General features: G+C 44.6%; 1 protein-coding gene across 1 annotated transcript in view; it reads left to right on the plus strand.

Moving 5' to 3' along the window:
* Positions 1-8,898, plus strand: part of LOC310660476 (ectonucleoside triphosphate diphosphohydrolase 3-like) — a 29,998-nt gene extending 21,100 nt beyond the window's left edge. Inside the window, 5 exon segments of the mRNA XM_083405279.1 lie at positions 1,374-1,604; positions 2,483-2,755; positions 3,320-3,430; positions 4,722-4,859; positions 8,639-8,898. Of these exon segments, the coding sequence (XP_083261405.1) occupies positions 1,374-1,604; positions 2,483-2,755; positions 3,320-3,430; positions 4,722-4,859; positions 8,639-8,872 (987 nt within the window). The 3' untranslated portion in view covers positions 8,873-8,898.
* Positions 8,899-12,252: the final 3,354 nt, after the last annotated feature.

Raw genomic sequence — 12,252 nt, forward strand, 5'->3', positions numbered from 1 at the left:
TTCCAATTGCTCAAGATAAAACCTATTTTGGAAAGAGAAGAAATGAGCACTGAACCACTGGTATATCATAAGTGAACTCATCATTTACTGCGTTTGCAATTGTTTAAGATAAAACCTATTTGGGAAAGAAACTGCTTTTGCCATTTCTATGGACGTTTATTGTTTGCTTTCATCACCAGTTTCCTTGGTGATATTATCTCCTGTTGATTGCAGTAGTCATTGTACCACCACCCCTGTTCATTGTTTTATGGCCAGGTAAGCCTGCCAGGGCCCACAGACTGTGGGGAACATTTTGCCCAATGCCCCCTCAAACCTGGAACTGGACGCGGGTGGCGCTGTGGGTTAAAGCCTCAGTGCCTAGGGCTTGCCGATCGAAAGGTCGGCGGTTCGAATCCCCGCGGCGGGATGCGCTCCCGTTGTTCAGTCCCAGCGCCTGCCAACCTAGCAGTTTGAAAGCACTCTCGGGTGCAAGTAAATAAATAGGGACCGCTTACTAGCGGGAAGGTAAACGGCGTTTCCGTGTGCGGCTCTGGCTCGCCAGAGCAGCGATGTCACGCTGGCCACGTGACCCGGACGTGTCTTCGGACAGCGCTGGCCCCCCGGCCTCTTTGAGTGAGATGGGCGCACAACCCTAGAGTCTGTCAAGACTGGCCCCTATGGGCAGGGGTGCCATTACCTTTACCTTTAAGCCTGCCAGGGGCCACAGACTGTGGGGAACACTTTGCCCAATGCCCCCTCAAACCTGGAACCTGTTGGTTTCAGTATTGTGCTGCTGACTGCACAGGCTGAACATCTTTGCCTACGCATTTGGCTCGCGATACAGGCCTGGTTGGCATATTTTCCAAAGTGAAACTGGTGGCGCCCCAACCACCCTGATCAAATGTACGTAGGGTGAACTATACTATTCCACACTCTCGTTGTGACAGCGTCTTGCTACTTCTTTGGCTTCATTATTTGGAAGAATATTCTGATTTATACGGTTCCCACAGGCGATCTGGGGAGCGCTTTCCGCATCGTTCTCAGCACAGTTTTGTGATGCCCTGTAAGCTCAGAAGGGAAGTTTAGACAGGAGAGCAGAGCCCCATGGTGGCCCAGGATGTCAAATCTGTTAAATGTGGGCAAACATATCAGACGACACAGCAATTCTTCCAAGCAGCTCTTTATTTGTAAGCTGGAACAGAACTGAACTGAAGGCCTCAGTCAGCCTGCTTATATAGAGCTCCAGTACCTTGTTACTGTAACAACTTTCTAAAACTATCCAATCACTGAACGTCACTTTCGACCCTTCATTTGCATAACTATCTACAGTATCCCCCTGCTGGCCCAGGGTGAGAACTTCAGTACATAACAAAATCTACCTTCTTCCTTTCCAGAGAAACCTTTGGAGGGCTTGGGTCCATCCCCACGGAGCAGAGACCACAGGTGCCCTCGATTTAGGAGGGGCCTCCACCCAAATATCGTTCATCCCCGATGAGACCGGTGACACGACCAACAGCACGCTGCCAGTGCAGCTGTACGGCTATGAATACAGCGTGTACACGCACAGCTACCAGTGTTACGGGAGAGATGAAGCAGAGAAAAAACTGCTGGCATCGATACTACAGGTATGGCTGAGGGAATCTGCTAGGACGGTCTGCTTCTTGAATGCAGAGAAGGGTACAGAGTTCAGTAGTGGAGCAAACAGTTTGTGTTAAGTTGTGGGTGAACATATCAGACGACACAGCGATTCTTCAAACAGCTCTTCTTTATTCAGAGGCCAGAACAGAACTGAACTGAAGGGCTCAGTCAGCCTGCTTATATAGAGCTCCAGTACAACGCTACTGTAGCAACTTTCTAAAACTATCCAATCACTGAACGTCACTTTTGATCCTTCATTTGCATAACTAGCTACAGTATCCCCCTGCTAAAACTATCCAATCACTGAACGTCACTTTCGATCCTTCATTTGCATAACTATCTACAGTATCGCCCCGCTGGCCCAAGGTGAGAACTTCAGTACATAACAGTTTGCATGGCTTGTTTGCCATTTTCTCATAACAAAAAGCCTGGAGCAGTGGAGATTCAATCAGCAGTCTTCTTCCAAAAAGTAAAAAGCAGGACGTGCCCAAAAGTCATTTTAGGAATGGTTGAACTTTTTTAAGACAACACAAAAAAAGAAAAAGAAAAAAAGGCGATTGACAATCTAAGTTTGTCAGTCCGAGTTACTGGCCACAGGGGAAGATGGAGAGACAAGTAAACAGAGGAAGTCAAAAGCTGATGTAACAAAAACCCAGTGGTTTTTATTAAGCCAAAGCAACTTCAGAAAGGTGGAATTCAGAGAAGCATTGGGGGAGTTTTTTCTACTGCAAAGCTGCCTCTCTTTATGGATGCATGTTGGTCAGGGAAAAATGCAAAGCATACAGCCTATTTTAGTGACGTTCCCTGTAAAATTATCCCTCCTGTTTAAAACCTCCTTGTTTGTTTGTTGTTTGTCAACTGCCAGAATTCAGGTGATAAATCCAGGATCCATAATCCATGCTATCCTCGGAATTATAAAACTGTTTTAACCACGAAATACTTGTACGGCAGCCTCTGCACGGCATTTCTAAGGCCAGAGAACGACAACCCAGACCAGCTCGTAAATGTCACTGGAAGTGGAGATCCAGCTCTCTGCAGGGAAGCCGTATCCAAGTTATTTGATTTCGCAAGTTGCAGGGGGAAGGAAGACTGTTCGTTTAATGGCGTCTATCAGCCAAAGGTTAAAGGGAACTTTGTGGTACGTTTCATTTGCCTGGTGCTTATTGTGCTGGTCGTCTGTGTATGTGTGCAAGTATGTGTAGTTTTGTAGTCAGCATTTCTTTACAATTAGAACCACAACTGTTTTGGAAACTATTCAAGAAATTACAGGATATCGCTTATCTGAATTCCCCCAAATAATCATGTTATGTATGATTAAGAGATAAGTTGAAAAATAGATAAGTTGAAAAGTTGATTGCTATTATTGGATGAACAGGGGAGAGAACGTAGATAATATTGATTCCCCAGATAAGAGTTAAATAAGGAGTTTTCAATAAAATAAATGTTCATTGGAAGAGGGGTCTTATCAAGAAATTTCTGGAATAACATGCAGGATAATAGCCCGATTTGTTGCTTCCCATGTTCCGCTCTAAAGGAAATTTGTTGAACTATTGTTTAGAATCATGTTTCTAGACATACACGTTTGTGTGTTTACAGTTTTTATCCCGCTTCGTTTCTGTCCTGTTTCTGTAAAATAGTAAATAAAAATAAATAAAAATAAAACCACAGTTGAGATCTAACTTTTACCTGCCTTAATCCATAGGCCTTTTCTGGATTTTACTACACAGTCAATGCTCTGAATTTAACTGGAGAATTTTCACTGGCTGATTTTAATTCAAGCATGTGGACATTATGTTCACAGAATTGGAATCAGGTCTGTATCAATCTTCTGAACTCGTAGAAGGGAACTGTTGACAAAAGTTTGCTATACCTGTGCAAAACTAAACACTCTCATTCATCGAAATGCTTAAGGGGGAAAAAAATGTCAGGACAAAATTTATTTAGGCTGCATTCCAACGCACACTTTCCTGTGAATAATTTCCTCTATTTAACATGAGACTTCCAAGTAAATATGTCTTGCTTTTCATAAAATTTAGATTCAGACTCTGAAACTTGACAACAGAAGCATGTTCCTAATGCTGGCAATTATCTAGCCAAATTATCTAGCCAAATTAAACAGTGTTTAACTGTTGCTGGATCATGCTTTTTATTTTTATTGTTAGAATGGTAAAACAAAAATCTAATATTCCTGCGTTGGAGGGGGTTGGACTAGTGTCCCTTCTAATACTAGGATTCTATTATTCTCATACTCAGTTCTATACAAATAACGAAAACCAAAATACTGTTCTCTAGCAGATGTCTTAACAGGTATCCTCTAGAAATATACTGTATTTTTCGCTCTATAGGATGCACCCGACCATAGGATGCACCTTGTTTTAGAGGGGGAGAACAAGGGGAAAAAATCTCCTCCTCTCTGCTCAATGCCCCTTCAGTGAAGCGGTAGGAGAAACAGAGCCCCTTCCACTTCTCCTCCTGCTTAGCTGAAGGGGCGCTGCGCAGCTCTCCCTCTCTGCTGAAGTCTTGCTCTCCCGGCTTCAGCAAAAGGAACCCGAAGCCTTCAGAGCACAGCACGAGTTCCTGCTGCACTCTGAAGGCTTCAGGCGGCTATCCCTGAAGCCTGGAGAGCGAGAGGGGTCGGTGCGCACCGACCCCTCTTGCTCTCCAGGCTTCAGCGAAAGCAATGCGTAGCCTCCGGAGTGTGGTGGGAGCGCTCTCTCTGCGCTTCGGAGGCTTTGCATTGCTATCGCTGAAGCCAAGGAGCCTGCATTCGCTCCATAGGATGCACACACATTTCCCCTTAATTTTTGGAAGGGAAAAAGTGTGCCCTATAGAGCAAAAAATACGGTAATATATATCACTTCAAAACAAGTTGGCACGATTGGTTGCAGGCAGATCTCCACATTCATATGGTTTCCTTGCCGTGTTTCTTTCCCTTATTCAGAGCTAATTACCGTACACCAAGAGTCTTACCTTGGATTTTCAGAGTACCATTTCTTTACCTGCCCTAATGACCTTGATTACAACGGAAGGCCAGAGTAGAAATTTCCCCAATGAAATAAATATTAATGTTGATTTGGTTTTGAGTAACTGTTTTTGTTTTTCAGCTTCCGTACATGATACCTAAATTTGATGAAATCTACGCAAAATCTTACTGCTTTTCAGCTAACTACATCTATCACCTGCTTATACATGGATATAAGTTCAGTGCAGAGACTTGGCCACAGATTCGCTTTCAGAAGGAAGTAAGTTTAATTCCCATCCCTCACCCCCCCCCCCTCAAAAGATAGTGGAAGTCTTGAAAGATTAAGACTTTGGAAGTCTTAGGGTGGATGTCTTAGGGGTGGAAGTCTTGAAAGATTAAAACAAAGTTAGGGACTCAGAGCCTTTGTCAATAGATGTTTCTTAACCATTGCAAAAATTGAGAATAAAATTGGGACACAGTTGACTTTATTGTGAACAGAATTGCTCTAGCCATTTCTTCTTTGGCGATCACTTATAGCCGAGTAAGGTTGTCTTCCATGAGCACGGTCTTAACAGTGAGTCTGTAAGTGACTGTGGAGGCCAATTCTGGATCCACACATCCTTCCACAGTGGGGACATAGGTTTTCAGACGGGAGTTGATCACAGTGAGGGTTTGCCAAGCGTGCCTTCCTCTTAGCATGTTTCTCCCTTGCAGCCTGAGTCTGAGCATCTTCAAAGTCCACAACAACTTTGGTAATGTCCCAGTTGTCGGTGTCTATACTGCATTTTTTAAGATTTGCCTTGAGGGAGTCTTTGAACCTCTTTCGTTGTCCCCTGGTATTTCGCTTTCCGTTCTTAAGTCGGGAATAGAGTACAGTGGCACCTCGGGTTACGTACTTAATTCGTTCCAGAGGTCCGTTCTTAACCTGAAAGTGTTCTTAACCTGAAGCACCACTTTAGCTAATGGGGCCTCCTGCTGCCGCCGCGCCGCCGGAGCACGATTTTTGTTCTCCTTCTGAAGCAAAGTTCTTAACCTGAAGCACTATTTCTGGGTTTAGCGGAGTGTGTAACCTGAAGCGTATGTAACCTGAAGCGTATGTAACCCGAGGTACCACTGTAATGTGTAAAACTTTTCCAGGAACTAGGGACGTCGGAAGCTGGCTTACAGAGTCCGAGCATCTGTCTGCTTAGTTTAGGATTGCTTAGACTGACTGGCAGAGACGCTCCAGGATATGAGTCAGGGGTCTCTCTCAGTCCTATTCAGAGATGCTAGGGACCCTCTGCTCTACCACTGAGCTATGACGCTCCTCCAGGACTTTGTCAGATGGCAGATTGAGGTTTTTTGAGGAGGTGGCTAAGGTTTTTTATTCAGGTAGAGGGATGCCTTGACCCTTGGCCAACCCTTCATGGGTTGCACGTCGAAAGGTGTGGTGTGGCATCAGTGCAGGGGACCCTTGGGAGTGGTCAGTAAATATACCCGTGTGTATATTTCTTTGTGTATATGAGTGTATATTGGGATGCGGGTGGCGCTGTGGGTTAAACCACAGAGCCTAGAACTTGCCGATCAGAAGGTCAGCACTTCGGATCTCCGCGACGGGGTGAGCTCCCGTTGCTCGGTCCCAGTTCCTGCCAACCTAGCAGTTTGAAAGCACGTCAAAACGCAAGTAGATAAATAGGTACCACTCCGGCGGGAAGGTAAACGGCGTTTCCGTGCACTGCTTTGGTTCGCCAGAAGTGGCTTAGTCATGCTGGCCACATGACCCAGAAGCAGTCTGTGGACAAACGCCGGCTCCCTCGCCCAATAAAGCGAGATGAGCGCCGCAACCCCAGAGTTGGTCACGGCTGGACCTAATGGTCAGGGGTCCCTTTACCTTTACCCTTGAGTGCATATTAATGGACAAATGGGGGATACCAAAACTTTTGGCATTGCCCTAGGGATCAGTACTTTTTTCTGGAGGTACTTCAGGGTACACAGTGCTGGCACCTTTTTTCAAATGTTAAAAGTGTGGTGCTTGCCGTAAGGACTTCCTGGCGAGTGCTGGCACTTTTTTTCTATTAAAAACGAAAAAAGAGGAAGAAAGCACTGGTAGGGATCATATGTGAGTAGTCAGCAAATTAAATTTAATTTTAAAAATGGTCTTTTTTTTTAAATTGGGCAGAGGGAACAGTGGAGGCGGCTGCACAAAGCCCATGAACCTGTTGCAAAGGGAAACCATGATTTCGCCATACATTTGAAGTGGGCCAATCTGGACTAAAACGTCTATTCTGCTTTCTTTTGGAAAGCATCAAATACCTATGCTCCTGCTAGCCAAGTAATCCCTGCCTCCCTGCACAAAAGATACTGCTCATCCTGTTAAGTTGTGGGTGAACATATCAGACGACACAGCGATTCTTCAAACAGCTCTTGTTTATTCACAGGCCAGGACAGAACTGAACTGAAGGGTTCAGCCAGCCTGCTTATATAGAGCTCCAGTACAATGTAACTGTAACAATTTTCTAAAACTATCCAATCACTGAATGTCACTTTCGATCCCTTATTTGCATAACTATCTACAGTATCCCCCTGCTGGCCCAGGGTGAGAACTTTAGTACATAACACATCCCTCCTGCAGAAATACCGCTATGTGTGAAGATCCGACGAAAGAAGCAACACAGTACATAGGAGAAATTCAGCAAAAAATAATTTTACTCTGCATTTTGCAACAGATTACAGAAGCAAAATATTATCACCAGAAATTACTACAACATATCTTGGCATTGTTAAAAAAAAGTGGCAAGGGGGGGCTCATGATGCTATATTCTGGCAATCCTAGGAGCATCGTTGCTCTGTAAATACTCATATTATTATTTTTGGCAAAGGAGAGCATGTTTTGGAAATCCTTGCTTGACATTATTTTGTTTGTTTTAAACATTATTAACCAAAGTATTTTATTACTTGGCATACTGACCTTTCAGACAGTCTGAGCTTCAGCTTTGAGCTAGTTCAGAGTCTCAGGCTGAGCATGTAACATTATACAGCAATAAGATTCAGGTGCAAGCACCCTCTCATGTCACATATAAAATCTTCAGTTTGAATCAGAACCTCTTCACATGTTCATTGTTGGATGAAGAGGCGATAGTCCCACTTGTGCCATCTGTCCACTCCTTTATTTCTTAGCAAGAGCATTGAGAACAGTGTCTGTGTGCAAAGGCAGATGGAGTTAACATGAAAAGATGCAATGAATGGGAAGAGGTGGGATAATAATAATAATAATAATTTTTTATTTATATCCCGCCCTCCCCAGCCGAAGCCGGGCTCGGGCAGCTAACAACAATAAAAGAATACAATATTCTAAATCATTTCATTATAAAATTAATTCAAATCAAATTGATGGCCACCATTAGACTAGAGTTCTGTGAAGATTGCCAAAGGAGGGAGTCAGGCTGTGACCTGGCCAAAGGCCTGGTGGAACAGCTCTGTCTTGCAGGCCCTGCGGAAAGATGTCAAGTCCCGCAGGGCCCTAGTCTCTTGTGACAGAGCGTTCCACCAGATTGGAGCCACAGCCGATAAAGCCCTGGCTCTGTATACAGTGGTACCTCGGGTTACATACGCTTCAGGTTACATACGCTTCAGGTTACAAACTCCGTTAACCCAGAAATATTGCTTCAGGTTAAGAACTTTGCTTCAGGATGAGAACAGAAATCGTGCTCTGGCGGCACAGCGGCGGCAGGCGGCCCCATTAGCTAAAGTGGTGCTTCAGGTTAAGAACAGTTTCAGGTTAAGTACGGACCTCCGGAACGAATTAAGTATTTAACCCGAAGTACCACTGTATCTGCTGAAGATTTGCTTCCACATACAGATATTTGTGAACTGGCCTTTTACTACATGCACCCAACATGCTAGTTTTGCTATTTACAAATGTATGAAAATATGCTATTAATTTCTTATAGCAACTTTTTTGGTCATATTAAAAAACAACAACCCCCAGTACATAGGAAAAGCAGATCTTCTATCTTCTAGAATGGCCCTGAGGTTTATTATCTGAAGAGTCTAATTTGCTGTTCTTTTCCTGTGTTTCAGGTCGATAACAGCAGCATAGCCTGGTCGCTAGGCTACATGCTCAGCCTCACCAACATGATTCCGGCAGAGAGCAATACGATCTTGGCCCCCATGAGCCCCACCCTGTTTGCTGGGCTGCTACTCTTTTTCACAGCCGTGGCGTTACTGTGCCTCATTTTCCTCGTGTATTCGTGTGTGGTGTCGCGCATGCGAAAGAACGCCTGTCATGTCGACCACGTGTTTCCTGTAGAATAAATACGCTCATAACGGAGAGAACAGAACAGTCTCTTATTTGAAAAAGCAGTGTTTTACGATGTAAGGGAAACGGCGGGTGCTTTCGAATTGAGCCGTTTTGGTGCAGCAACAAGATGAAATGAAGTACAGGCAGAAAAAAAGCCCTGTTGGAGAAATTCAAAAAGAAGTTCCTAGACTGGAGGTATTTCCTCCCAGAAACCCCAAACAAAAGGGTGCAGGCCTCAAGTGAAAAGAAAGGCCCTTATTGAAATAAAAATACGGATAGGGACAGCCTCAAAAATAAGGAGGAGGTTGCCAAGAACCACATCATAAGCCATATTTTTTAATACACTTCCAGATTACACACGTCATTGCCTTTCACCAATGAAAGGATCACAGCAATCTTAATCGTTGCAATCCCATGACATCATCCTAAACCAATCAAATCACTGGGCTTTTCAGATCAGCCCTGATCATAATATGATGTGATTGCATAGAACCATTTTAAGTGTGTTTATTTATTAAGACTTTGGCTGATTTTCCTGTTCATTAGATGCCTTCCAATATCCCCTTTCATCTGTCCACAAAACAATTCAATATTAATCACAATTGCCAGGCCCAACTGATCCCCTTTTCAGGCATAAAACGGCCACTGAAGATTCTGACACTTTATTCTTTTCAGTGCTGTGGAAATGGTACATTCACTATGTAGGGTACCTAAAAGCAATGAGCTCTATAGCGCAAAAGGAAGGTCTAGGCCCTTTGGGCTCAGCAAGGCTATAGAGAAAATGGAATTGGAGCAATACAAGGAGTGCTAATATAATACACCGGTCACTCAGGAACTGTGGGTGATAGACAAATTCTGTTCTCACGTTTGTAATAATAATAATAATAATAATAATAATAATAATTGTTGTTGTTGTTATTATTATTAATACCCCGCCCACTCTGGGTGGCTCCAAACAGAATATTAATAACAACAATAACAATAACAATAATAATAATAATAATAATAATAATAAGCAATCAAACATCAAACAATAAAAACTTCCCTGAACAGGGCTGCCTTCAGATGTCTTCTAAAAGTCAGACAGTTGTTTATTTCCTTGATGGGAGGGTGTTCCACAGGGCGGGTGCCACTCTGGCTGGTTCCCTGTAACCTCACTTCTTGCAGGGAGGGAACCACCAGAAGGCCCTTGGAGTTGGACGTCAGTAACTGGGCTGAACGATGGGGGTGGAGATGCTCCTTCAGGTATACTGGGCCGAGGCCATTTAGGGCGTTAAAGGTCAGCGCCAGCACTTTGCTTTGTGCTCGGAAACATACTGGGAGCCAATGTAGGGCTTTCAGTACGGGTGTTACATGCTCTCGGCAGCCACTCCAAGTCACCAGTCTAGCAGCCGCATTCTGGATTAGTTGTAGTTTCCAGGTCACCTTCAAAGGTACCCCCACACAGAGCACATTGCAGTAGTCCAAGTGGGAGATAACCAGAGCATGCAACTCTGGCAAGGCAGTCCACGGGCAGGTAGGGTCTCAGCCTGCATACCAGATGGAGCTGGTAGACCTGTGCCTCCATGGACAGCTGTGAGTCCAAAATGACTGCCAGGCTGCGCACCTGTTATGCCATTCAGAACCTGCTCACCAGGTCCCCCCAAAACAGTAAAAAAAAAAAGGTTTAAAGGTAAAGGACCCCTGGACAGTTAAGTGCAGTCAAAGGCAACTATGGGGTTGCGGCACTCATCTCGCTTCAGGCCAAGGGAGCTGGCGTTTGTCCGCAGACAGCTTTCCGAGTCATGTGACCAGTATGACTATACTGCTTCTGGCACAACGGAACACCGTGACATAAGCCAGAGCGCGCGGAAATGCCGTTTACCTTCCCGCCGCAGCTGTACCTATTTATCTACTTGCACTGGTGTGCTTTCAAACTGCTAGGTTGGCAGGAGCTGGGACAGAGCAACGGGAGCTCACCCCGTAGTGCGGATTTGAACCACGAACTTCTGATCAGCAAGAGGCTTGGTAGTTTAGACCACAGCGCCTCCCACTCCTCTTCCAAAACATGACTTCTGTCTTGTCAGGATTCAACCTCAATCTGTTAGCCGCCATCCATCCACTATAATAAGCTTTATATGCGACACCTAAAATAAACCCCTATGTCCCATTCTGTGCTCTTACTTCAGCAATTGGAGAGCGTTCTCCAGTGCATCTGAAGAAAGCAGACTACCTTAGGGAGCTCACAGGGCTGTCTTGGATGTCGCAAGCAGGGGAACACTGAGGGATAAGCAGCACAAGAGCCTGTTGCCTCACACTGCCTAATGATAGGGCTGGAGCGCCAATATATTTGCAAGCCGTGCCCACTAACTGTGCACAAAAATAGGGAGTCCTGAACTCTTAGCAGTGTGATCCACTGAGGCTCAGGCTACGATCCTATACTCCACTTACCAGGAAGCAAGCTGCACTGAACTTGCTGGGAGTAACTTTCAAATGGAGATGATGACGATTATCATCATCATCTATTAAATTTCTATAGCATCCAAGGACCATGGGATGGTTTGCAACAAAAATACATGACATAATAAAAAACAAAAACAATACCCCCTCCCACATTTTGTTTATATATATATAATTTTTATTAAATTTTCTGTTTTACAATTTAAAGTACTTATTTATATATCCTTAAGATATCAATGACTTCCCTTCTCTTTCCACATTTTATTTGTTACAACTCCATGTATAATAGTAATTGAAAGGGTGGGGGAACTGTGTGCACGGGTTATAAACAGCTTGCAAGTACGTACAGCACCTTTTATTTTACGATTCAAAACGTGAATAAGTCAGATGACGAAATGCTCAGTCATTTTAGGATTGCCATATTTCCAAAAGTGAAAATCCGGACCCAAAAGCAGTTGAGCTTTCTTTTCTTGTCTTTTTGCTACCCAGGTTTTTCGCGATTTTCGAAAAATTCCCAAAGCGGTTGAGCAAAATTTCAAAATAAAATAAAAGAAAGAAGAATTTTAAATCTATTTATTTAGGAAAATAGCCCCAAACCCACTTCCGACATGGGCCGTCCGGCGTTCGGGTTTTTCCGGACACCTGGGTTTCACTCTGCCTTGCAAAGCACCACCACACAGCAGAGCATTGCGGTCTCCACGCATCTCAAGACTGTCCAACTATTCGGAATACTCGCTTCCTTTCTGAATCCAGTTTATCCCCCCGCGGCACACAGAATGCTCAGCGCGCATGCGTGCACGCTTTGCGAGCAAGCAGTATTCCCCATTCCCAACCTGCGCTGGGAACTTCAGCTACGCTCGCGACGCATGCGCTCTCTCCGAGCGCTCGGATTCGCCCGCCTCCCTCCGCGTCCGCTGCCGCGCATGCGCCTTACCGGCGGCGCTTCTATCCGGCG

Source organism: Podarcis tiliguerta, assembly GCF_965153285.1.
Source record: "Podarcis tiliguerta genome assembly, chromosome: 12".
Classification (NCBI taxonomy): Eukaryota; Metazoa; Chordata; class Lepidosauria; order Squamata; family Lacertidae; genus Podarcis; species Podarcis tiliguerta.